Raw genomic sequence first — 26,512 nt, 5'->3', positions numbered from 1 at the left:
TGTATCCTCATAACCCAGCATATGCTTGACATTCAGAGGTCAATACATTTTTAGCATGAATGAAAGACTAGATTGTGCTACTTAAAATAAGTATAAAACATGATTTTCTGGATTGTGCCCTGTCAGCAAGAACACTGATGTTCTTAAATAAATAATGGGTTTGTTGATGCCAGCACAGTGTTTACTGTAGATACCATCTTTCTTGATGTGCATTTTTTTGCCAGTTTTCCATGTAACAACAAAGAGAAATTTGGACTCATCGATAACCGTCATTTGGCCCTCACTCGCCTCCAATGGCCTGCCTCATTGCCCACATGCCCTGCTGCTGTCCCACAGAAATGCTTCAATTACCTGCAGTCCTTTGCCAAATTAGGCCAGTGTCCAGGGCACTAGCTCTTCATCTCACTCGGGCTTATGCCAAAGATGTAAAATTTGGTGCAGATGCCCGAGCCTTAATGCTTCAAGGTGTAGGCCTTTTAGCTGATGCTGTAGCTGTTACTATGGGGCCAAAGGGAAGAACAGTGATTATTGAACAGAGTTGGGGCAGTCCCAAAGTAACAAAAGATGGTGTGACCTTTGCAAAGTCAATTAACTTAAAAGATAAATATAAAAGTATTGGTGCTAAACTCGTTCAAGACGTTGCCAATAACACAAATGAAGAGGTTGGGGATGGCACCACTACTGCTCCTGTCCTGGCACGCTCTATTGCCAAGGAAGGCTTTGAGAAGATTAGCAAATGTGCTAATCCAGTAGAAATCAGGAGAGGTGTGATGTTAGCCGTTGATGCTATAATTGTTGAACTTAAGAAGCAGTCTAAACCTGTGACAACTCCTGAAGAAATTGCTCAGGTTGCTACCATTTTTGCAAATGGAGACAAAGGAATTGGCAACATCATTTCTGATGCAATGACAAAGGTTGGAAGAAAGGGTGTCATCACAGTAAAGGATGGAAAAACACTAAATGATGAATTAGAAATTATTGAAGGCATGAAATTTGATCAAGGTTATAGTTCTCCATACTTTTATTAATACATCAAAAGGGCAGACATGTGAATTCCAAGATGCCTATGTTCTGTTGAGTGGAAAGAAAATTTCTAGCATCCAGTCCATGTACCTGCTCTTGAAATTGCCAATGCTCACCATAAGCCTTGGTCATAATTGCTGAAGATGTTGATGGAGAAGCTCTCAGTACACTCATTTTGAATAGGCTCAAAGTTGGTCTTCAAGTTGTAGCCGTCAAAGCTCCAGGTTTTGGTGATAATAGAATCAGCTTAAAGATACGGCTATTGCTACTGTTGGTGCAGTGTTTGGAGAAGAAGGGTTGACTCTAAAGCTTGAAGATGTTCAGCCTTATGACTTAGGAAAAGCTGGAGAGATCATTGTGACCAAAGTTTGATGCCATGCTCTTAAAAGGAAAATGTGACTAGGCTCAAATTGAAAAACGTATTCAAGAAATTATTGAGCAGTTAGATATCACAACTAGTGAATATGAAAAGGAAAAGCTGAATGAACATCTGGCAAAACTCTCAGATGGAGTAGCTGTGCTGAGAGTTGGTGGCACAAGTGACGTTGAAGTGAATGAAAAGAAAGATAGAGTTACAGATGCCCTCAATGCTACTTGAGCTACTGTTGAAGAAGGCATTGTTTTGGGAGAGGGCTGTACCCTGCTTCGGTGCATTCCAGCCTTGGATTCAATAACTCCAGCTAATGAAGATCAAAACATTGGTATAGAAATCATAAAGAGAACACTCAAAATTCCTGCAATGACAATTGCTAAGAATGCAGGTGTTGAAGGATCATTGATAGTTGAGAAAATTATGCAGAGTTCCTCAGAAGGTGGTTATAATACTCTGCTTGGAGATTTTGTGAATATGGTAGAAAAGGGTATCACTGATCCAACTAAGGTTGTAAGTACTGCTTTATTGAATGCTGCTGGAGTGGCCTCTCTGTTAACTACAGCAGAAATTGTAGTCACCAAAATTCCTAAGGAAGAGAAAGACCCTGGAATGGGTGGAATGGGTGGAAAGGGAGGTGTATGGGAGGTGGCATGTTCTAATTCCTAGAACAGTGCTTTGCTGTTATTAATGAGCTGTGAGAGGAAGCTCAAGGTAGTGTGACTCAATAATAACTTCAGAGAAGTCAGTTGAAGGAAATGACTGAAGAAAAGGTTGGCTGATATTTAAGAAAATCACTATTACCATCAGTTACTGGTTTCAGCTGACAACATATAATGGTTTACTGCTGTCATTGTCCATCTCTACAGATAACTTATTTTGTATTTTTGAATAAAAAGACATTTGTACTTTCCTGGGAACTGAATGAAAGAGCCATGTACCAATGTACTGCTTTCAACTTAAATCACTGAGGCATTTTTACTACTATTCTGTTAAAATCAGGGTTTTAGTGCTTGCCATCACCAGATGAAGTTAAGAAGCAGCCTTTCTGTGGAGAGTAAGAATAATTGTGTACAAAGTAGAGAAATATCCAATATGTGACAACCTTTGTGTAATAAAAATTTGTTTAAAGTTTAAAAAACCTGTCATTTGCCTTCAAGACATTAAATGCTGTGAGATTAATTAATATAACGTTAATGAGTGATTAAATATTTAGTGGAAAGATAAAATTAAAATTAAATTGAAATAGTAATTGTATGGATTTATCTAATAATGTAACCCATTGGAGTTAAATATACTAGATGTCTCATAACTGAATCAAAAGCATTTTGGAAAGAGAGAGCCATTATCAACATCATATGTTACTGAAATTATTTCTTTATGCTATTTGAATGTTTTTGTTACAACAAATTATTATTAAATGAACTATATTTATATATAAAAACTTAATTCCTATAAATATTATTCTAATAAGAGTTTTTATTAGTGTCTATATAATGACAAATTAATTTTCAAAAATACAATGCTTATATGTGCAATAATTATATTTAAAAATTATTTTGAACATGCTTACATTGTACAGTTTACTATAACTAAGCTACAAAAATTTTCTCTTTCAAAAATGAACTAGGCCAATTATTTATTTGATATAGTTCTTATGAGTTACAAGGTATTTTTTGGATCAATTAATTTACCTCTTAATGTTAGCCCATACAAAGATGCTTGAAAAGTGGAGAATTTCAAGACTTAACTTCCAAGGCTGGGTGGTGGGCCGGAAGGTTTAGTTAGAGTCTGGCACTTGGAGATTACAAAGCATCTAATAAATTCTGGGCTTTAGAAAAAAACATCATCCTTTAATGAAAGCTTCCTAAACCCGATCCACTGTTGTTGTTAGTTTTTATTAGTTTTTAAAGTTAAGTTTCTTATTTTAATTCTAGCATAGTTAACATACGGTGTTCTAATTAGGTTCAGGTGTATAACATAGTGGTTCAACAATTCTGTTCATTAGTCAGTGCTCATTAAGGTAAGTGTGCTCTTAATTCCCAACACCTATACCACCCGTTACCCCCTACTTTTGGTAATCATCAGTTTGTTCTCTAGAGTGTTCTTGGTTTGTCTCTCTCTCTCTCTCTTTTTCCACTTTGCTCATTTGTTTTCTTTCTTAAATTCCACATAGGAGTGAAATCATATGGAATCTGTCTTTCTCTGACTGACTTATTTTGCTTAGTATGATACTCTCTAGTTCTGTCCATGTCGTTGTAAATGGCAAGATTTCATTATTTTTTTATGGCTGAGTAATATTCCAATATATGCTCGCTCTCTCTCTCTCTCTCTCTCTCTCTCTCTCTCTGTGTGTGTGTGTGTGTGTATCACATCTTCTTTACCCATTCATCTGTCGTGTTGGTTTTTAAAATTTGAGTATAGCTGGCATACAATGTTACATTAGTTTCAGATATATGATCCACTGAAGTTTTAGCATAGGAATATTTTAGCACTATTAAACTCCCACAGCATATTCATTTGTTTGATTTCCATTTGTAGCTATTACTATAATAGAAGAGTTACTGGCATCAATTTCAAAATATATGTTTATAAATTCTATTAGTTAACTTATATGAAGAATGAGTAAGCATGGCTTTCAGGCATTAGTTATATATTTTTTTGAAATGGAAAATGATAAAAAGATATGGGAAAGTGTCATTTTACTTATAGAGTTTAGGCAAGTTTAAAGGATCTTTTTATTTCTTAAAAATGTCAACCTGAACTAGATAGAGATTAATGCCTGAGGAGCCAGCAATGAACAAATTCTCAGCTTTGGATCCCAAACCCTTAGCTTCATATATTCACTCTACTTCTACCAGTCTGTCCCTTTACTCATTCTATAAGACTGCTACCTTGGAATATGAATCACAGAATGTCAAGGTGAAGGGTTCTTAAAGATAATTTAATCCAACTTGACCCATATGGCATGGATATATATACCCACATATATATATATCCACATATATACACACACATATATATATATCTGTGTGTGTGTGTGTGTGTGTGTGTGTGTGTGTGTGTGTGTTTGAGTTTGGAGCTATAATGTGACATTGAGCTGAATCAAACTGCAAAGTAAAGAGTTGTGAAATTTGCAGTAAATTCCACAGGACCAGTGTACCATAAAGAAAGGCAGAAAAAGAGACCCTTCTGTCATTGGAGCTTTGGAGGGGGAAGACCTTAGAGATGGAACAAGCCAAAATAGTTATGTAGTGTGGTTTTTATAATATAAATGTTCTTCTTGTCGTCTATGAAATCTCCAGCAAATTCTGTATTTCTTATTAATGCAAGTGGGTATTTGGGGGAGATTGGCTTATGAAGGGAGATAAGGGGACAGCTGATATTTGGATTGCATTACAATTTTTAAAATTTGCCCTTAGAAATGTCTGTGTAAGTCTATGGAAGTTAATTTTCTTAATTTTTAATGGGAAATATATTCTTCACAAGTGAATAAGAAATTAAATGGCTTAACTGTTTCACCTGGTTAGTTTGGTGCTTTATGGTCTTTCACTTGTCTGCTCTTCTGTATCCCTATGTAGCAGTCCAGGCCCTTCATGCCAGCTAGAACTTGCGTATGTCCTTTGGATAGTAGGAAGGAGGCTATGAAAAGATTTCCCTGTCTCCAATATTCTCTCCAAATGGATCCAAATTTCTCATATTTTGGAATGACTTTGGGTTAGAAAGCTTCTGTTAAAATACTGAGGCTATTATTGGAGATGTTTTCCACATTGTTATGCATGCTTCACTTTATTTCGAAGAGAAGGTAATCCAGAAATAGTCATCTATTACAGAAAGAATCAACTTAAGGGCTGGACTAGGAAGATGGCCAGATGGAGGGAAACCTGGTTTCAATGACTTGGTGAGAAGCTTCAGGAATCCAGAGGCTAGTAGAAAGGTATAGGTTTAAGATTGTGATTAAGGTGACAAGGAAGTGAGGGCCTTGTCTAAAGAGGTGTTTCATGTGCTTCAAAACTGCCATGTCTATCCTGTCAAAAAAAGAAAAAGCAAAACAAAGAACAAAAGTGACAAGGACTTAGATTTAATTTCCAGGTATATTTAATACTTAATCTAAGCTATATTTTCTCTTCTAAATGATCAGTATACTATTATTCTTTCCATATGAAGTAATTTTCTTAACTACTCTTCCTTTTTAAACTTCTTCCACAAAAAAAGGGAAAACATCTAAAAATCATTGGAACTAGTTTCCTATTTACTTAGCAAGTAGATTCTGTAGGCCATACTTATAACTCTTGGTTTAAACATTTACATTTACTCCCATGCCAGAGTCCTTTGATGACTAACTAGACATAAGAGTTTAAGAGCTCGAAAAACAGACTATTTAAAAAAGCTAACAATTATGTGGTTTTATTCCTTTCATATAGCATGCACGTGCAGAACTAATAGAAGATAAATGTAGGAATTCTTACTTTGGGAATCCACAAAATATAAATGTTCAAGTATCTCTTATTAATTAAGATGGATTTTAAGCATGCAGATACTGTTAAGAATTAAATATTTTAGTTTCTCAGCCATCTACTAATTTCTAATAAGGATATGTCATGGAAACACCATATTGGTACTGTAAGGAAAAATTCTTTCAGGTGTTTTCAATTTTATATTAGAAAGCTATGAGATCTTCATAAATATGGAAAAATCAATAATAAGGTTTTAGAACCATGATGAATTTGAATTTTCTTTTGTGATCTATATTTACCATCGTTTTACAATATAGTATTGCAATACAAAGTAGATGGAGAGACTAATACTATTTTCATTTGTTAAATGAAAGAATATGCACAAAGTATATGTGTGGATGACAAAGTCCTGATTTTGTGATTTAGCAATACAGTTATATCCAATGATGAGGACTGCCTGTTTGATCAAGCCTTCTCCAAGGACTGATAGAAAGGAAAAGCTAGGGTTGGACCCTGATTTTAAGTAGAAGATGCTTACTCTCTTGGAAGACAAAAATGATTAAATTTAATTTACCAAAAAGAATTATTTTTTCTATTCATAAATTTATAAAGTTATGGAATAGTATTCTTTTAAAAAATTTCCTAGTATAAGCTTTGGACTTCAAAAATGTTTTTCTATTCTATTCCATTTGTATTAAATGGGAATAATTCTGTAGGAAGACAATCTTTTATTTCTTTTTGTCTGTGGCATGAAAGATAAGTGTAGCTCCATTATTCAGCACTCCCTGGTGCAATTAAGAAAGCTCCATCTCTTCTATCCATCTATCTATTGATCTATCTATCTATCATCTATCTATCACCTATCAGTTATTATCCACTCTTCCATATCTATGATCTCCTCTTCTGTGTTTGATTATTTAATAAGCACCCATACCTGAAAATGATATAAGATAAAATATGATCATAGGAAGTATATTCCTTTCATCATGTGACTGAATAAAAAAAGTAGTGTTTCTCTTTGGTATCTGTTAGTCTCTGTGCCTTTATGTGCCATACGACACTTGACTGACAGTTTTGTCTGACTCCGTTATTTACTTAAGCAAAATAACTGGCTTGAAATGAATTATTGTTTTGTAGTATTAGACAATGTCAATTTTCCTACTGGTTGACATTTGTGGTTTTTTTATCTTTAAAGCAAAAGGGCAGAAATAGAATAGCCCTTCACAGGTAGAGATGAGAATCTTGGGTGTAGAGGAAGCAGTTTGAAAAAATGGTTTTGAAAATCATCTTTGCTTTGTTTTCACACATAACGTTAAATTTATTTTGAAATACAAAATAACATTAAAGAACAACGTGTGACTTTTTTATTATTAGGAAAAGGGGAAGAAAGTATGAAGCAGATATGGAAAGAATATTGATACCTGGTGAAGATCTAGGATTCTTGTAACCTCTAGAAGTGTAATCAAGGCTCAACCTGTGCTATGTATATTTTTATGGCAAAGATTGTCATACCGTCACTTGTCTAGTTTCTTCTCCATGTATATTTAACTGAAAGTTCTATGAGATCTGCCCACAACGCATCTAAGTACCTGCCGCAGGACCTGAATCACAAGTGGGCCAGAGGTGGGTTTGGAATGTACACCTTCTGAGCATTCATTTTAGTTGTTATTGTGGCTGCGGCTTTTTCTTAGTTTGCATCTGAGGTAACAACAGCTGTTTTCTTAGAACATTTTAGAAGAATGAGAAAGACGTGGAAGTCCTCGTGTGTGTGTGCGCGTGCGCGCACGTGTGTGCATGGACCTGTGTGTGCATATGTATGTGTGTAAATGTTTCATTACTTAATGATAAAAGCATAGCTGGAGTTAGTAATAGGTACAGTTCAAAGTTTACCTCTTTTAGTAAGTCTTATTTCCAAGCAAAGTCATTGGTCTGGTTAGAATTTTGCACATATTAAAAACTAAAATATTCAAATGGCAAATCACAAAGAACATGGTAATGAATAATAGGGACAAATTGTTTAAACTCTTATGTGAAATTTGATGTTTTACATAACTAATGAATTGACAAGGTCTTGTGGAAAAAAAAAACAGTTCCAGATGGCAAACATACGCAATGGATTTAGTCAAACAATTTTTTTTTGGCAAGAATAATATGAATTTTGTAATCAGTTGGGGGCCAATGAAATACCAAGATGAGTCTAGTTAATAATCTACAATTATTGGTTAAAGAAGTATATTAGTGCTAATTTCCCTCTGTTCGTCCTACTTTTCTATCAACCCCACAAGCCTTTGGCACAATGAAGTGGGTAACCTTTACTTGCCTCCTCCTTCTCTTCAGTTCTGCTTATTCCAGGGGCGTATTTCGTCGAGAAACACGTAAGAATTCTATTTTCCTATCTTTCCTAGTAAAAGAATGTTTTTAGAAATCCCTGAATCTTTAAAAAAGTGTTTTCCTTTAGCACTTATTTTCAGACTGTGATGGTATTTTATATTTGTGGTCCCTTAAGAAGTTACCTTATTAATATATTTCTAACATCTGAGGTGAAAAAAAAAATGGTGAGAATTGTTTAGTAGCTGGAGTTTCTTTCTGCATGTGAGGGAACTGAGAGTGACTTCAACTTCCCAGAATATAGTTTAATGTTAGAATTCATAGCTCCACATTCCCAAAGCTCTAGATACTGTACGTTGATTTATATATATGAAAAAAAACCCCAGAAATGAAACCTAAAACCTGTGTTGTTAACCTTATAAATAGAACTTATTTTCTCATTTCAGACTGTCCTCTTAGCACCTGGTAATGGACACTGCGGGAGCATTAGATCTTATCCAAGTTTGAATATAAAGCTATAAATATTTAAGAATTTTAATGATTTTTCAAATAGTATCATTGGTGATAGAATAACTCTTCCATTTTAATTCAGAGCAAATATTTCACTACCATCAGATTTTCTGTAGGGATCAGAAGTCAATATTTTGGAGCCAATGAATATCTAAGTCACATTGAGAGAGAACACAAAAAGTAACATCATAACTAAGATGTTTTCTTCAGAATATAAACAAATCTTTTCTTTCCCCTCCTTTTTAGATGCGAGTGAGATTGCTCATCGATACGATGATTTGGGAGAACAACATTTCAGAGGCCTGTAAGTTAAGATATTGAAAAGACAAATTTAAAGTTTCTCATAGAGTTGGTTATTGTTCTGAAGATCTTATATTCCCCTATCATCAGAGTCCAGGCTCTAGAAGAATACTATCCAATAGAATTTTGTGCATTGATGGAAATATTCTATATCAGTGCTGTTTAATATGGTAGCTACTGGCCACATGGGGCTATTGAATATGTTAAATGTGGCAAGTGCAACTGAGGATCAAAAATTAAAGTTGCATTTAATTTTAATTTATTTAAATCTATACAGTCACATGTGGCTACTGGCCACTGTATGGGACCATGTATCTCTGGAACTCTTATATAACCTGCGCGGTGGGAAAGACTTTATTTTTTAATTTATTTAATTAATTTATTTTTTTTTTGAGAGAGAGAGAGAGAGACAGTGTGAACAGTGAAGGGCCAGAGAGAGAGGGAGACACAGAATCCGAAGACAGGCCCCAGGCTCTGAACTGTCAGCACAGAGCCTGAGGCGGGGCTCAAACCCACTAACCGTGAGATCCTGACCTGAGGTGAAGCCGACGCTCAACCGACTGAGCCACCCAGGCGCCCCCCCCCTTTTTTAAATTTTTAATTTTGGGAAAGACTTTAACATATCATTTCTTCTGCTGCTCACTCACTAAATTCCTTTACCTAGCAAATAGGTCTGTGGCTCTTGAGAGCATTGTAATGTTATTTAATCTAATAGTGAGAAAATAGTTTATTTTTTAAAGGTCAATTTCATGCTACAGCTTCATTAACTGAGAGATGTGTGTGTGGTTTTTTTTTTTTAAATGGACAAAGGGCTTATGTAGTGTCCCTAGTCTTCATAATTAGACTTATTTAGAATACAGCTTGCTTTTCTGCTCTGCGCATCTACTGACATGTGTGCACATCTATTTAAACATAAATACATGCCTTCTTTGCTTAGGCAGTCACATATGCCTGGTTAGGCTTCAGATGATAGCTGATGTGGACAGACTTTCTGGCTAATAATAAGTTGTGTAAAATATAGAACATATACAGATATACAGTTTGTTGTCTAGCACAACAAACTATATTATAATTTCATCAAGTTTCCTGTTTCTATGTTCTTTGTTTCAGGGTGCTGGTTGCCTTTTCTCAGTATCTCCAGAAATGTCCTTTTGAAGATCATGTAAAATTAGTGACTGAAGTAACTGAGTTCGCTAAAGGATGTTCGGCTGACCATTCAGGGGCCAACTGTGACAAGTCACTTGTAAGTACATTCTGATTTTGATATTATTTCTTCTTCTTTTAGGTAAATCTGATAGTTTCAAGGGAAAAAATTCAAATTTAGTTTCCTCAGTTATTCCTTTGTAAGCAAGTCTCAAAGGCCAGGCTAGCTTTCTTCTAATGATAGAGATGTTCTAGTTACAGCCACAGTTTTAAAAACATTTCTTTATGAAGACCACACACGATAGTGAAAGTTTATTTATTTATTTATATATTTATTATTTATATTCAAGTTAATTAACATATAGTGTAGTCTTGGCTTCAGGAGTAGAATCCAGCGATTTCTGTTACATACGACACCCAGTGTTCATCCCGAAAAGTGGACTCCTTAATGCCTGTCACCTATTTAACCCATCCTCCCACCCCCTCCCCTCCATCAACCCTCACTTTGTTCTCTGTATTTAAGAGTCTCTTATGGTTTGCCCCCTTCTCTGTTTTTATCTTCTTTTACTTTCCCTTCCCCTGTGTTCATCTGTTGAGTTTCTCAAATTCCACGTATGAGTGAAATCGTATGATACCTGTCTTTCTCTGACTGACTTATTTTGCTTAGCATAATACCCTCCAGTTCCATCCACATTGTTGCAAATGGCAGGATGTCATTCTTTTTCATCGCCGAGTAGCATTCCACTGAATATATGTACCACCTTTTCTTCAGTGATAGTGCATTTAAATGGAAATTTGTTATTTGTAAAAGTCTCTTTTTAAAGCCTGAAGTGTGTTTTCTATCACAGAGGCTAATAGAGAAAGCATAGTGTTTATTTTCAGAAGGCACTCACCTGATTTCTGTGTCAATTTTGTTACTTAGGTAAAATAATAGTACGGTTATATAGCCCTCATTTTAGGGATAATCATATTTTTACATACAATAGACAATCAGGGCATTTATTTGTTTTGAAGAATTTGGAACTTGTGGTATTTCTAGGTAGGTCTTCAATACAGGGAGAAGTTTATGTTTCTTTCCTCATTCAATCTGTATATGCTCTGCTGGGGGCAAGGTCAGCTTTTACTTATCAGTGAAGCCTTCCCTTCTCTTACTTCTTTCTTTCCATGCATCTCCCCATCCAGGTAGAATTGGTACTTTAACTCAATATTTTTAACATGATCTTAAGACTCTAAATATGACTTCTAAAAATATATTTGCTTTTAAAATGAATTCTGTCTTCAGCAGTTTACTTTCTCTGGAGTTCCAATTATTTTCATAGTAAAAATTAAGAGGGACAGAAAGAATACATTTAATGGAATGTATTTTGAGGCAGATGCTTCTAGAATAAAAATCTATATTTTAATATAAAAATTAATATACAGTAAATTATGTTACTTTTTCATTCTTGAATGGCATCCATGTAAAAGCTAGACCCTCAGAAAGGAAAAGATCAGATGAGAAACTCCCTGAGACTTTCTTTCCTCATGTGAATTCACCTACCACTTGGAAGATTATCTTCCCTTGATTTTTTTTTTATTAGCTCTTCCTGCTTGTAGTCTTTGGTAGCGATAGGAGCAATGTTCATCCCTTAAAGCCATTGATTGTCTTGTTGTCTTTCCATTTTATCCATTGTCAGTAATCACCTGAAGGTTAATTCTTGCAAAAGTTACATCGATGGTCAAATCCTGAGAATCTCTCTACACCTGAGGAAAAAAGTGTATATTTACATGGTTTCTTAACCAAGGTTTACTGATACATGAAATTTTTTAGATTACTCTTGGGGTATAAAGAAAATAAAATACCTCCCCATGATTTGAAGCCTGCTCTCTTCCATCTAGCATGTTCTCTTTGGAGATAAACTGTGTACAGTTGCCTCTCTTCGCGACAAATATGGTGAGATGGCCGATTGCTGTGAGAAACAAGAACCTGAGAGAAACGAATGTTTCCTGGAACACAAAGATGACAATCCCGGCTTCCCTCAGCTGGTGACCCCAGAGGCTGATGCCATGTGCACCGCCTTTCACGAAAACGAAGACATGTTCCTGGGAAAGTAAGTAATGAGATTTTTATGCTGCAAAATGAAGCATTAGGAAATAGATCAAGACTTATGATAATAATTACTACCACAAAAAAAATTTCAGCATTAAGGCTTAGAAGCTTTCATTCTAGTGACAATTTTCAAAGAAGTAATGTTAGATACTGCAAAATTCTCCATGATAAAAAATGTGATCAAAGATCTTCTAGGGTTCATTGAAATAGGACGTGTTCTGTATTAAAGAGCTGAGATTGATGTCTGTTAAAATATTATGACAATATGTATTTATTCTCAGAGTTGATTTCATTTTAGTCAAAAACATTGTATCACCAAAATTTAACCATTTTATACATATGTGTGTGTATATGTGTGTACATATATAAAAAACTTAATACATGTATAAGTTTATATATAATTTGTATGGATAAGTTTAGCTTTTTCACTAACTTTTTTTCCACTCCAAATATTTATTTATTTATTTAATAGTTTATTGTCAAATTGGTTTCCATATAACACCCAGTGCTCTTCCCCACAAGTGCCCTCCTCCATGACCACCACCTCCCTTCCCCTTCCCCCTCCCCCTTCAGTCCTCTGTTCATTTTCAGTATTCAATAGTCTCTCAGGTTTTGCGTCCCTCTCTCTCCAACTCTCTTTCTTAAAGAGCGATAAAGTCAATGTCATCATGTACAAATTGAGATTAACTGGTAAATTAGATAAGATTATTGATTACAACTGTCCCTGTGATATTGTTTGCTACAGAAAAATGACTGCCTGTTTTGTTTTTTAAATGTAGATACTTATATGAAGTTGCCAGAAGACATCCTTACTTTTATGCCCCAGAACTCCTTTACTATGGTCAGCATTATAAAGAAGTTTTAACAGAATGTTGCCAAGCTGCTGATAAAACTGCCTGCCTGACACCAAAGGTACCCCCCAGAAGCACAGGAGGGCCAGCTCATAATAAAACCTCAGACTTTGTACATCTTGTGGCTAGATTCAGGGAACTCACATCTCTAATACAAACTTCTTTACATGGACAGAAAAGCCTTCTTTACTCTTAGTTTCCCCAAAGATCTTTCACCTTCTTTGAAGGCCTCTGACCTCTTCACTCCTCAGATTTGCCTCAGTGGATCTGATAGAGGAAATCACTGTGTATGTGTCTAAATATCCTACATCTTTTATGGTGTTGGGTCACTACAGTGACATACAGAAACTCATCTGTAAAACTGCACAGCAAGGGGCCACAGTTTTGTTAATCTTTCATGAGAATATTTTTTATTGGGGAGGGAATTCAAAGTGGAGAATCCAACTGCCTCTAAAAGGCTGGGTTTATTCACCCATTCCATAAATATTTACTATGTATTGCATTCTCTAAGGAGCTTATTGATGTGAGAGTTGGTGGAGGTGTGGCTGAGATCTGTTGTTTGGGAAATTAAGAAGTCAGCCAAATTGTATTCCCTGTGGTATTAGTGTACCCTGTGCCGCCACATTCTCTTTCAGGTCCCTTTTCCCTCCATGCAGGTGGAGGCTCACACTATGACCAGACTGATGGTGCTCCTTCTCCATAGCAAAATAATTATTTGCCAATAGTGAGCACTCAGGAATTTAGGTGTAAATGGTTTCTTTAAAATTTCATGTGACACAGTCTCATCTGAACTTATGAAGGGGTGTTTTGCATAGAGGTTTCTTTTTCTAATTTTTCCCAAATCATTTCTTTTTTGCAGATAGATGCTTTGAAAGAAAAAGTACTGGCTTCATCTGCCAAAGAGAGACTCAAGTGTGCCAGCCTCCAAAAATTCGGAGAAAGAGCTTTCAAAGCATGGTATTTTAAACTTAGTTCGAATCTTTATAATGATGTAAATGATTATGGTTCAGCTGACAAAAATGTACATTTATATGGTATTTTATGTGGTACTTTCACATGCATCTTTTTGGTTGTTTAAAAGATAGAAATTTAACAGTGGTGAAAATCAGAACATCAGTGAAAATTCCTCCTTATTTTTATCGTATTTTTTTCTAAGTAGTCAAAGAATTTAGAGGCTATCTTTTTTTTTTTTTGTCCTTCTAGGACAGGTATTTAAACTTCTACTTATTTATAAAAACTAAAGATCTCATTCTAATGATCCACTATTTTTACGGAGCAGTGGTGGTCAGGATCTTCTACGTAATTTAACCCATCCCTCCCCATCAATTATGTGGAAATACTTGTCCTTTTATGTTCTGATAATTTAGCCATGGAGATTACTTTTCATTTTCTTATGGCTCCAGTTCTGTTATAAATCTCTTGGTTCTTTCTGGGCCTCTGTTTTTATATTATTTAGCTGGTTCAAGGAACATTCTTCAGTTTCTAAGCCAAGAGAAACCCCCTCTCCCTCCCCCTCATGTGGTAGTCAGCCATGAATCAACAGCAACAGGAGAGAAATGAAAATAACAGACATTTTGCAAGCTCTCTAGGTGCCATCATTTGAGTTATCTTTGCCTGCCGTGTCTACCATGCACACCACCCAAATCAACTAACTCAGTAAATGAAACAACTGCAACATGAAATGACATACAGTTAAACAGGCTGTGATTGATCTGGGGGAAGAAGAAGCTTTGAACAGATTTGGAGCCTCTGACTTGCTTTGGGAAAGCATATGGATATTAGCCTTTTACATGTTGTCATAGAGTTTAGACATGGTCCTGGATCAATTTCTTGGTAAAAGTATGCTAATCAAAGCTCCCTCATTTTGTAGAAGTTATGAATTTTTTTTCCTCAGAGACCTTTAGAAGTCAGGAAGCCTGATTAAAAAAAAAAAAGATAATGGGAGTTTGCATGGCATGTTCCAGTTTATAAAATGCGTTTTCATGGATTAATTTAATCTTCACATCAGTCTTGCAATTTAGCATGCTGTTGTGACTGGGTAGAGGCTGAGTAACTTGCTTAGGGTCCCACTGCTAATAAGTGATAAGGTCAGATCGAGAAGCCAGATCTGGGCTCCAAATCTGATGCTTTCCCACATGTTGCCTATATTATTTCACTTTATTTTTTAAAGATTTCATTTATTTATTTATTTACTTATAGCTCCAAAATTTATTTTATTTATTTTTTTGTTCTTTTAAAGTTTATTGTTGAGTTGGTTTCCCATATAACACCCAGTGCTCATCCCAACAAGCGCCCTCCTCCATGCCACCCCCCCTTCCCTTCTCCCCCTCCCCCATCAGCCCTCAGTTTGTTCTCAGTATTCAAGAGTCTCTCATGATTTGCCTCCCTCCCTCTCCCCAACTATTTTTCCCCTTCCCCTCCCCCATGGTCCTCTGTTAAGTTTCTTCTGTTCCACATGTGAGTGAAAACATATGGTATCTGTTTTTCTCTGCTTGATTTATTTCACTTAGCATAACACTCTCAAGTTCCATCCACATTGCTACAAATGGCCAGATTTCATTATTTCTCATTGCCATGTAGTATTCCATTGTATACATAAACCACATCTTCTTAATCCATTTATCACTTGATGGATATTTAGGCTCTTTGCATGGTTTGGCTGTTGTTGAAAGTGCTGCTATGAACATTAATTTTAATTTTAAGTAATCTCTACATCCAATGTGGGACTTGAATTTACAACCCTGAGATCAAGAGTCACAAGGTCTTCTGACTGAGCTAGCCAAGCACCCCTCATGTTGCCTCTTTTAGAATCTCTTCTTGATTTTTGTGAATGGCTGGACTTCTATCCACCACACACACTCTTACAATGGCGAATTTTGCCCTAAGGAAACATTTTGCCCTAAGATAACCATGTAGTTCAGAACTAGCATTAAAATAAGAACCAACACATTTTACAAAATGCTATTTTGTCCTCAATTTTCTTGTTATAAGTAGTATTTTCTTAATGCTTTCACATAAATATTGCATGCTATTAATGTTTTGATGGGTGGATTTTCTTCTTAGGTCAGTAGCTCGTCTGAGCCAGAAATTTCCCAAGGCTGACTTTGCAGAGATTTCCAAGTTAGTGACAGATCTTGCCAAAGTCCACAAGGAATGCTGCCATGGTGACTTGCTTGAATGTGCGGATGACAGGGTAAAGTATGCTCTTTGGTAAAGTACATGCTTCAGTTGGTAGTATGGATTTACTTAGTATTATTCGTGAGGCTGACAGGTGGGTTGAGATGTTTTCTATGCACAATCTGCTCAGTTCTTTCCCTATCTTATGGTACTTTGTTGTTGTTTATTTAAACCTGGCCATCTCACTCATGAAATGCTCCAATAAACACATCCACTAATTTGTAACCCTTTCCATCATACTCTGACAAATGCTTACACGGAAGTAGGACAGCTGGTAGAAAAGTAGATTGCTAAGAACTTTTTCGAGAGGTGGGTAGAGTTGGAGAAGGGCTAGTTGCTAAAGAGATCTTTGGAAATCATGTAGTTTTCTTCCCCCTCTATATTCTGTCTCAGTTAACCATCTTTGTTAACTATACGAATATTTAGCATGAGATCTATTTTCCCCAAACTTAAAAATATGACCACATACCAAACTCCTAATCTCTCAGGATACTTTCTGGAAAAATTTAAGGCAAATATTTTACATTGTGTAAGTAGAAACTGTGACTATGGCCTTGACTAATTTTTAAAAAATATCTCACATTTTATTTAGTTACCTGATTTCAAAATGCCTATTCTTAATTTGAGGGGAATATTTGGAAAAATAGTACTGAGTTTTAATTTAAATACTTAAATGCCTCAATAGTAGAAACATAAAATTAATGATAACCGATACGGGCCCCTGTTACTGACCAGGCTTTTGTAATTAAGTGGAAATATTTTAATAGTTCTGTCCAAGTCTTTAGTCTTAGGAGTGCAGACTGAAAATGTTCATGGAAGGCATGTTGGAATGGATATGGTCTTAGAATATAATAAACATGTTTTGCCAACACAAGAAAGATCTGGGGAAAAAGTGTAGTGAGGTCAATTTACATTGACAACTTTTTATCAACTTGCTTATAGGCGGATCTTGCCAAGTATATATGTGAGAATCAAGATTCAATCTCCTCTAAGCTGAAGGAATGCTGTGATAAGCCTGTGTTGGAAAAATCCCATTGCATCGGTGAGGTAGAAAGAGATGAGTTGCCTGCTGACCTGCCCTCATTAGCTGCTGATTTTGTTGAAGATAAGGAAGTTTGCAAGAACTATCAGGAGGCAAAAGATGTGTTCCTGGGCACGTAAGTGGATAAAGAATAATCCTTCCATAGCCTTTCTATGGTTTCAAGATTCAGAAATATATACTAGGTTTTCCTTTGGCATTGCTACAATTTCTGTGTTGTCTACAATATTTCTTAATCCTTCCCTCTCCTAGTTTTTAAGTATTTCTTTGGAAAACATTAGTTAGTTTTAAAAAATTATTATAAACCAATACATTCTTATGGTAAAGGCTGAATCAATAGAGAAGAGAAAAGGGAAGAGGAGAAAAGTAGTAAAAGTTTCTATCTTTACCTCCACTCCATTCTCCTTCTCCTCAGGGATATTTCTGGAAATATCTCTAGGAACATTTTGTATATACATAAATTATATACATATTATTCATTCAAAGAATACTTCTTGAACTTACTATGATATGTATGTGTGAATATACATAATACATCTTTATATCTCTGTATATCTGTATCTTTCTATCTACCATTTATCTATCTATATAAAAATATAAAGAGAAGTTTGGAGTGTGCTATATATTTGGTTATTTACGAAGCCTGCTTTATATTTGGTTGAACAGATCAGAAATAACAGTAGCATGGCAAGACAGCAATAAATTATGTGACAAAATAAATGTATATAGCAGTAAGTGGGGTGTTAAACTTTGCATTTTTATTGTTGGATCGTAACAGTGTAATGTGCACTATGTATTTTACATAAAGATTAAAGATTTCATTCATGCAGAGGTGAAAAATTAAGAATATATCTCTATTTATCTATCAGAACCTTTTTGAGATATAGTCCAAGTTATTTTAAAAAAACCATAATAAAAACAGGGGTCACCTATCAAACATCTACTATGTGCCAGACAGTATGTGCTTTGCATTGATTATGTCATGCATTTCTTGCAACCTACCTTTGAGATAGGAACTATAATTATCCACATTCTATGGAAAAGGCAACGAAGTCTGTGATAGTTTTAGTAAGTTGCTTAAGGTGATATATAGTAAAATAGGTGACATTGCCAGGATTCGAATGCAGGTAGCTTCTGTTTTGAACCCCAGATGATTTGTTAGTCATTAATTAACCTTCCCTGCATGGGGTCTAGTCAAATTCAGATTTTTGGGAGATGGGTTACTCTTGAGGTTAGTTTTGTGATTTCTCTTGCTCATTTGTCCAATTAAATCTATTTTATCTTCATCTGAATTAGGTTTTTGTATGAATACTCCAGAAGGCACCCTGAATACTCTGTCTCATTGCTTTTGAGACTTGCCAAGGAATATGAAGCCACTCTAGAGAAGTGCTGTGCCACAGATGATCCTCCTACTTGCTATGCCCATGTGGTAGGTTTCTCAAGGGAAAAAATTGGAGCTGTCTGGCTGATGATCCTTAATAATGAGAAAGAAAAATAATGCAAGAATGTAAATAAATAGTGTAATTCATTTAAAAAAATTTAAAGGCATTTTTTTCAAAGTTTTTAAACATTTATTTATTTTAGAAAGACAGAGAGTAAGTTGGGTTGGAGGAGATACACAAAAGGGAAAGCAGGCTCCTGGCTCTGAGCTGTCAGCACAGAGCCTGTTGCAGGGCCCAAACTCACAGAGGATGAGATCTTGACCTGAGCTGAAGTCAGACACTTAACCAACTGAGCCACCCACACACCCCTGAACAGTGCAATTTAGATCTTTTCTTGACATGGCTTTAATTCTGTGCTCTTAAACATGATAGGAAAAATAGATGGCTAATAAGACTTAGAATAACCTAGAAGGGAAAGATCTAAAGGAGCAACATACAATTTCACAAAATCTTAATCATGCTTTTTTTCTTTTTTGTGCTCCTAAGAACAAAATAAGATAAATATTAATGACAATTAAGAGACTTAGATATGTAGTTAACTGGATTCCAAGACTGATTACATATCAAGAGGAATAGTCTTAGAATGTTATCCAGTTGTATATTGTTGACTATATTGTAAATGCTAGTAAACAGTGGTCAATAAATTGTTTGATATTCCTTAAAAAAAGAATTAGCATCTTAAGGAAGATTGTGATATCTCTTCATCTAGAATATTTTCAAAATTTTTGGAAAAGTTTAGGAATTGTTTGATAAGAAGTTAAGTAAGGAGAGAAAACATGTTCTGGAGGATTTTTGCCATATTTAGCCATGCCAAAGAAATTGTAATACATTTAAGATGGCACTCATGGCATATATAGTGGTTTCCAAATTTTATAATCAAAGGAAAGCATTATTTCCTCTACCAAGAACTTACTCTATGCTTTGTTCCATACTGGAGCTGATGACGAAGGCAAAATCTCTTATCTCAGGGAGCTCAGAATCCAACTGGAGAGACAGCTTAATAATAATGACACTTAAAGTCATAGCCATCATTTGTTGAGCTTTTATTATCTTCCAGGTACTGTTTTAATTGTATTAACTCAGGTGGTTTGTAGAACAATTCCCTGAGGTGAATACCATCTTCATCCTCATTTTCTTTCTTTATTTTTCTTTTTTCCTCCTATTTTACTTTCTTGTTTTTTTTTAAATCCCTATTGTAGAGGTGAGGGTTCTGAAGCTTGGATATGGGAAGTAAAGTTATATAGTTAGAAAATGGGTCAAGCAGACTGCTCAAAAACCAGTGGTCACACACGAGAGCCTGAGTATTCTTAATCCCTTTTACTATACAGTCTCACCAAATAAAATGAATAGTTTGGACATATTATAATAGATTTAGTATCAAAGATCTAATTAATGACTTTGAGCAAAGGTATGAAATATATCATTTTGCCTAGAAGGGTGAAAAGCAACCTTCATGTGATCCTCAGGTAGAATTCTGCCAACACAATTCTTTTATCTTTCAGTTGGATGACTTTAAAGCTCTTGTGGATGAGCCTCAAAATTTAGTCAAAACAAACTGTGAACTTTTTGAAAAACTTGGAGAATATGGCTTCCAAAATGCGTATGTATTTTTGCTTATTGGCTGATTTTTTCTTGATCAATTTGTAATTAATTAAAACAATATAGACACCATTTATCATAGAGATTTTAATCATGAAACTACACAATATATTTCTCATCTCTCTCCATCAAGAAAAACTGGAGAAGTAGACATAAAATGGTTAATGGGATGGAGAAGCCTATGTTTGAGTGTGGTTTAAAAAATTGGTCTCTTGAGATTGGAAAGAAAAATACTACATCTTGGAATATAAGAACTGAGGATGCCCCTTGAAGGTTAAGGATTAGCTTATGGGCAAACAAAATACAATGGTTCTTTACAAAGGAAGAAATGGTAGGTTTTGCATAATAGTAGCTCAAGAAGTCATATATAAGCTGATGGACTAATGTCCTGATCTGCTAAAGCATTATATATAGAGGTAAAGACAAAAAGAGATACATCATTCAGTATATATTTATTATTCAATTTACATAAGTTATCACTCCTCTAACTCTGGGTATTAGGAATAACAGCAATGAACCAGGTATAGTCTCTTCCTTTGAGTAGAGTATAGTCATATATGACTTTCAGTGTTGATTGGAATTCTTAGTAAATAATTACTACATGCTAGATACCATGCTAGGTTGATTGCATGCTTTATTTATTTTAATTTAATACTTTTACCATCCCTACTGAGTCAGATATAGTTTCTCCCATTTGATAAATAAGAAAATTTATGCATCTTTCAAATTTAGCATAGTGCTGATATATATTAAGCTGTCAGTAGATTTTATTGAAAGAAAGAAACAATTAATAAATATACTAGTGTCACCAAGTTGTAATAAAGTAAGTCACTTTCCCAAGATTATACAGCACAGATGGAATCAAAAATAGGCTCATCTAGTTACTCAGGACAAGGTTTCCCCCCATACTATTCCACTGATCTGGGGATGGAGGTAATTTTATGAACAGAAAGTCATTTTGTTGCCTTTGGATAAGTGTTCTCTGTTTAACCTACTGTGTTAAAGAAGCACAGTTTCTTGCCTGGCTGAAAACACATAGATTATTTTGTTACAGGCTCTTAGTTCGTTACACCAAGAAAGTACCTCAAGTGTCAACTCCAACTCTTGTGGAGGTCTCAAGAAACCTGGGAAAAGTGGGCAGCAAGTGTTGTACACATCCTGAATCAGAAAGACTGTCTTGTGCTGAAGACTATGTGAGTCTTTTAACTACAATAGGTTAAGAATGATGCATTTTTGCCTTTAGAAAGCTAACTTTCAGAAGCAGGGCAGACTACAGGTGTGTGCGTGCACATGTGTGTATGTATGTGGTAGTGGCAGCCAGGACTTGGCTACTTATATTACCCAGACCATCACAATGAGAATTTGTATAAGATTCCCCAAATGATCAATTGTTTTGAAAAAAATTCCATGAGTTTTCAATATTTCCTCCTGGCATTTAAAAATATTTCATATTCTTTGCGATTTTTAAAAAAATCTATAAAACTATTTCCTTCCCACTTCAACAAATATCTCAAGACTCACATAAAATTATTTTAATCAATTATTTACTGAAGTGAATTATTCTTAAAATGTAGACATACGTAAAGGAGAAAATACGTTTAAAAGTCTCTTATTTCTTGCAGTTCTAAAGATAGGCAAATCACTACCTCAAAACAACCTTGGATTCAACGTTGCTAGTTAAAATGTAACATGTCTTTTTGTCCATTGGAAAGTAGGGGCTCATGGAAAACTTTTATTATGCTTCTTTTCAATTTCTGCTCTCTCACTTGTTCTTTAGCTGTCCGTGGTCCTGAACCGGTTGTGCGTGCTGCATGAGAAGACCCCAGTGAGCGAAAGAGTTACCAAATGCTGCACAGAGTCGTTGGTGAACAGGCGGCCATGCTTCTCTGCCCTGGAAGTCGATGAAACATATGTTCCCAAAGAATTTAATGCTGAAACATTCACCTTCCATGCAGATTTATGCACACTTCCCGAGGCTGAGAAACAAGTCAAGAAACAAACGTGAGTAGTGTCTCATTACTGTAGGCATTTACTGTTTTGAGAGTAAGAATTGTACATTGAAATGAGTAACTGTTTCTGAAGCAGTGATGATATTCCTTAGAAAAGAGTATTTAATTAAGTATTGGCCTTAGTAAGCTGATTAAAATGTCAAGAATAAAATGGATAGATTTTTGTTTTTCTAGCAAAAAACTTCTATATTACAATCATGCCTACGAATCATTCAGAATAATCTTGTGGATAAAAGCTGCAGTGGAATAATGTATTAAGATGAGTCCAGTAGAAAAAGATGAACATTTAACTGATACATTTCTGCAGAAAACAAATTAGTTAGTAGAAAGCATTGGTGAATTTATTTCTAGGCATGAATGGTTATTTTAAGTTTGTTCTATGGCAACCCACAGGCAAGGCAAATTCCCAAGATAAAACTTTTGAGAATGGAACTTGGCTGGAAAACATCTAGAAAAATGAGTTCCAAGGCTTGATGCCCTACTGCTGTCACAGGAGTTAGAAGTGCATGACATTTAGCACCATAAACGTTGCTATCATCTCTCAGGGTTCTAATCATAGTCATAGACTTATGAGTAATATTGCAAAACATCATACCCATGTGACTCTCTATCTAGCACTATTACCTCTGCAAATGTCAATGAAAGAGAACCATCAGCTCCCAGAAATGTGGATAGTTTTATTGCTGATGGCCTCCCAGGTATTAACTGAATGGAGTAAACTTCACAGACCAAATATAAAGATTCTCAGAAACTTTATACATGAAGTCCAATAAGATAAATAAACTTCTAGGGATCAGTTTTAGCTCTTAAATCACTATAGAATTCAATTCAATATGGTATAACTTCCAAGATGTGAATAATGTAAAAATGCAATTACCTACCCATTCCAGAGATTTACTGAAAAGAGATCTATTAATTTATTGAGACTTATTGACACTACAGATACTGAGCAATTTATACTGATTATCTCATTTGATCCTTCCACCAACACTGTGAAGGAGGATTTTATTCTCATTATGCAAATGAGAATATTAAAGCTTATTGTGGTAAGCCTGGGCCTCAAGCTTAGAATTGCCTCACTCCAAGACTTATAAACAATAATACAACCACTTTTACCATCTCCATTTTTCTTTTCTTTTTTTTTAATGAAGTGTAGTTAGCATGCAATGTTACATTAGTTTCATAGTGACTTGACAGATCTATACGTCTTGCTGTGCTCACCACAGGTGTAGCTCTCCTCTGTCACCACACAGCACTGTTACACCACCAATGACTGTATTTCTAAGCTGTGCCTTTTATTCCTGTGACTTATCCATTCCATAAGTGGAAGCCTGCATCTCCCACTATACTTCCATCTCTATTTTCCTTTATGGGAGTAAACTTTTTTCCCCCTGATTTTTATTGTTGCTGTTTTGTTTTCATTCAAATGCAGTGCACTTGTTGAGCTGTTGAAACACAAGCCCAAGGCAACAGAAGAACAACTGAAAACTGTCATGGCGGATTTTGGAAGCTTTGTAGAGAAGTGCTGCGGGGCTGAAGACAAGGAGGCCTGCTTTGCTGAGGAGGTGCTGGGCTTGCTTCATTTTCATAAGGCCGATTTCCTTTGTTGCATTTGATCAGATGAGGGCTTAGGGAGTCTTATTCTACATAAAATTACCTGACGAAATTACTTAAATGGCCCATGTTTTCATTTTATCTCCTGATGCAGTGGAGCATCTTGGGAAATGTTTGCAGTATTTGTTCTGTTTCCAAAGTTGTGATATTTATAAATATAGATAGAAATATTTGTGAGGCTCAAGTCTTTGGTAGAGAGGGCATGAAGCCAGAACACTAATTTATTTAAACATGTTCTTGAAAACTGCTGGTTTGTGATTTGGTTGAATCTGAGTTTGATTTTACAGGTTAATGGGGGAAGTTTATATTTACTGTTTCCCCCTAAGACTTGACAGTAATGTTTTTATTCCTTTGGGAACAATGGATGTTACTAAGCTTCCTTATAGAAATTCTAGTACTAAACTGCAATTAAAGAATGTGATGCATGTAAAATTAGTTTGTAAACACAAATGACTGTATAAATGTTAATTTTTTATTCTAATTATAATGCTAAGATTTTTCCCAAATCTGTCATTTTTCTGTATTTAGGGTCCAAAGCTTGTTGCTAAAACTCAAACTGCCTTAGCCTAAAACAACACAATCACAAGCCTCTCAGGCAAGTATACTCTGCATTATTTTTATTTTTATTTTTATTTATTTATTTTTTTAACAGGCAAATTTTATTTATTTATTTATTTATCTTTTAATATTTTATTGTCAAATTGATTTCCATACAACACCCAGTGCTCTTCCCCACAAATGTCTGCATTATTTTTAAAAAAGTAATTATAATAGTTACTATTAAAATAGTAAAGATCTCCCACTTACCAAGAACCATATAGACCAGTGCCAATTAATGTTCTAAGACCTTTATATATATTAACTTATTTATTCTCAAAATAGTTGCCAGAATTTAGTGCCATTATTTTTCCCATTTCACAGATGAGAAAATGAAGGCACAGATCAAGGCATAGTTTCCATAATTTACCCAAGGACCACCCAGCTAGTGAGAGGTGGAGCCACAATTCAAAATTCAAACCAAAGCTTGAGAATTGACCAATGTCCTGTTCTAACTTATTATGATGTAGTAGAAAGAATCATTCAACTAAATGTTGGCTCAGCAGTGGGGCATTTAGGTATTAGTCTGGCAAATGCATCTTTTTAGGTAAAAACAGTGGAATAGCAATAATTTCACATGGTGCAATCTAATAGCCCAGTAACAAATTAATTTCATTGGAGAGTAAGATAGATCAACCATATGTGAACTTGCTTTTTATAGTGATTAATTTGCTACTAAGGCCCACTTCAAAATTTAAATATTTAAACAGAAACATGTTTCACTAATTTTGGTTGTAATAATTTGGGGGAAATTCAACAGTAGAATCAATTCTCTTTTTTAATTTTTAAATTATTTATTCATTTATTCAGTTTTATTTTAGAGAGAGAGTGAGCGAGGGGCAAAGGGATAGAGAGAGACACAGAGAGAGAGGGAACCTTAAGCAGGTTCCACACTCATCATGGAATCTTACGGAGGGCTTGATCCCACCACTCTGGGATCATGACCTGATCCAAAATCAAGAGTTGGATGCTTAACCAACTGAGCCACCCCAGCATCCCTCAACTCTCTCTCTCTCTCTCTCTATTTTTTAAAACAAATTGTCCAACTATTTTCTAACATGAATTATTTTCATATTTCTCAAAATGACTATAAGGTCTATCCCCACTGCTTGGTTTTAACTCTTTGCCCATCTGATAATACCTACATATTGTGCATTCAGGTGAGGAAGCAACTTTGTATCTATGTAAATTTGATCTTTTCAAAATGTGATTTGTTTTATTTCTAAATGGCAAGACTTTCTTCTGAAAGGTCTTACGTTGAGAAGGTGCTTGTTTTGTTGGTCATTCACGTAGGTAAGAAGTAGGAGTTAAATAAGTGACCCTGAGGAGGGATGATGAAACCTGGGACTTTGAAGCCTGAGGAGCTGATGATTTCAGTGATGAAGTGAGGACTTTGCAACACTTATTGGTGTGTCCTCTCCACCATTTCAATAGAAGAATCAGAGTCCAGGACAGACTGAAGGACTTTCATTGCTAGAAATTGCAGGAGGACAATCTAAGCAATTTAGTATTTAGTTGAATAGATTTGCAAAACACATGCCATTTTACTAACTGTATTTATATTTGTCTTTTTGGTTTTTCAGCCTGCCCTGAGAATAAGAGAAATGAAGACCTAGAACTTATTCATCTGTTTTTCTTTTCTGTTGGTGTAAAACCAACACTCTGTCTAAACAACACAAATTTCTTTAAACATTTTGCCTCTTTTCTCTGTGCTGTAATTAATAAAAAATGAAAAGAATCTAACAATTGTCCAGGACTGTTATTTTTCACAGATGAATTGCCATCTTGAAAATTTTTGTAAGTTCTGTAAAAGTGCCACTGCCTTCTCTTTTCTCACTTCAGTTTTGTTCTTTAGGGGCTAACTGATGAAAAGGAACATGAATATTCATCTGAGTTATGGATTATAAACATTCCAAGCAATATTTTAACATTATGGTAATTCTGAATGAAGAAAATAAAAACTG

At 35.2% G+C, this 26,512-nt stretch overlaps 1 protein-coding gene and 1 pseudogene across 1 annotated transcript; both read left to right on the top strand.

Annotated features, from left to right (window-relative positions):
* The first annotated feature begins 338 nt into the window (after positions 1–338).
* On the top strand, positions 339–2,055 carry LOC115296579 (annotated as a pseudogene).
* A 6,074-nt stretch (positions 2,056–8,129) lies between these two features.
* On the top strand, positions 8,130–26,291 carry ALB (albumin). Its single transcript, XM_029945040.1, has 15 exons — positions 8,130–8,225; positions 8,935–8,992; positions 10,099–10,231; positions 12,010–12,221; positions 13,000–13,132; positions 13,931–14,028; positions 16,135–16,264; positions 17,191–17,405; positions 18,584–18,716; positions 20,232–20,329; positions 21,383–21,521; positions 22,106–22,329; positions 23,770–23,902; positions 24,480–24,546; positions 26,132–26,291. The coding sequence occupies exons 1-14, from the start codon at positions 8,147–8,149 to the stop codon at positions 24,519–24,521; spliced, it is 1,827 nt and encodes a 608-aa protein (XP_029800900.1). The 5' UTR covers positions 8,130–8,146; the 3' UTR covers positions 24,522–24,546; positions 26,132–26,291.
* The last annotated feature ends 221 nt before the right edge of the window (positions 26,292–26,512 follow it).

The sequence above is a fragment of the Suricata suricatta genome, chromosome 1 (assembly GCF_006229205.1).
Source record: "Suricata suricatta isolate VVHF042 chromosome 1, meerkat_22Aug2017_6uvM2_HiC, whole genome shotgun sequence".
NCBI classification, from domain to species: domain Eukaryota; kingdom Metazoa; phylum Chordata; class Mammalia; order Carnivora; family Herpestidae; genus Suricata; species Suricata suricatta.
The sequence above is the reverse complement of the archived record's forward strand: the minus strand, read 5'-3'. Positions and strand labels throughout refer to the sequence as shown.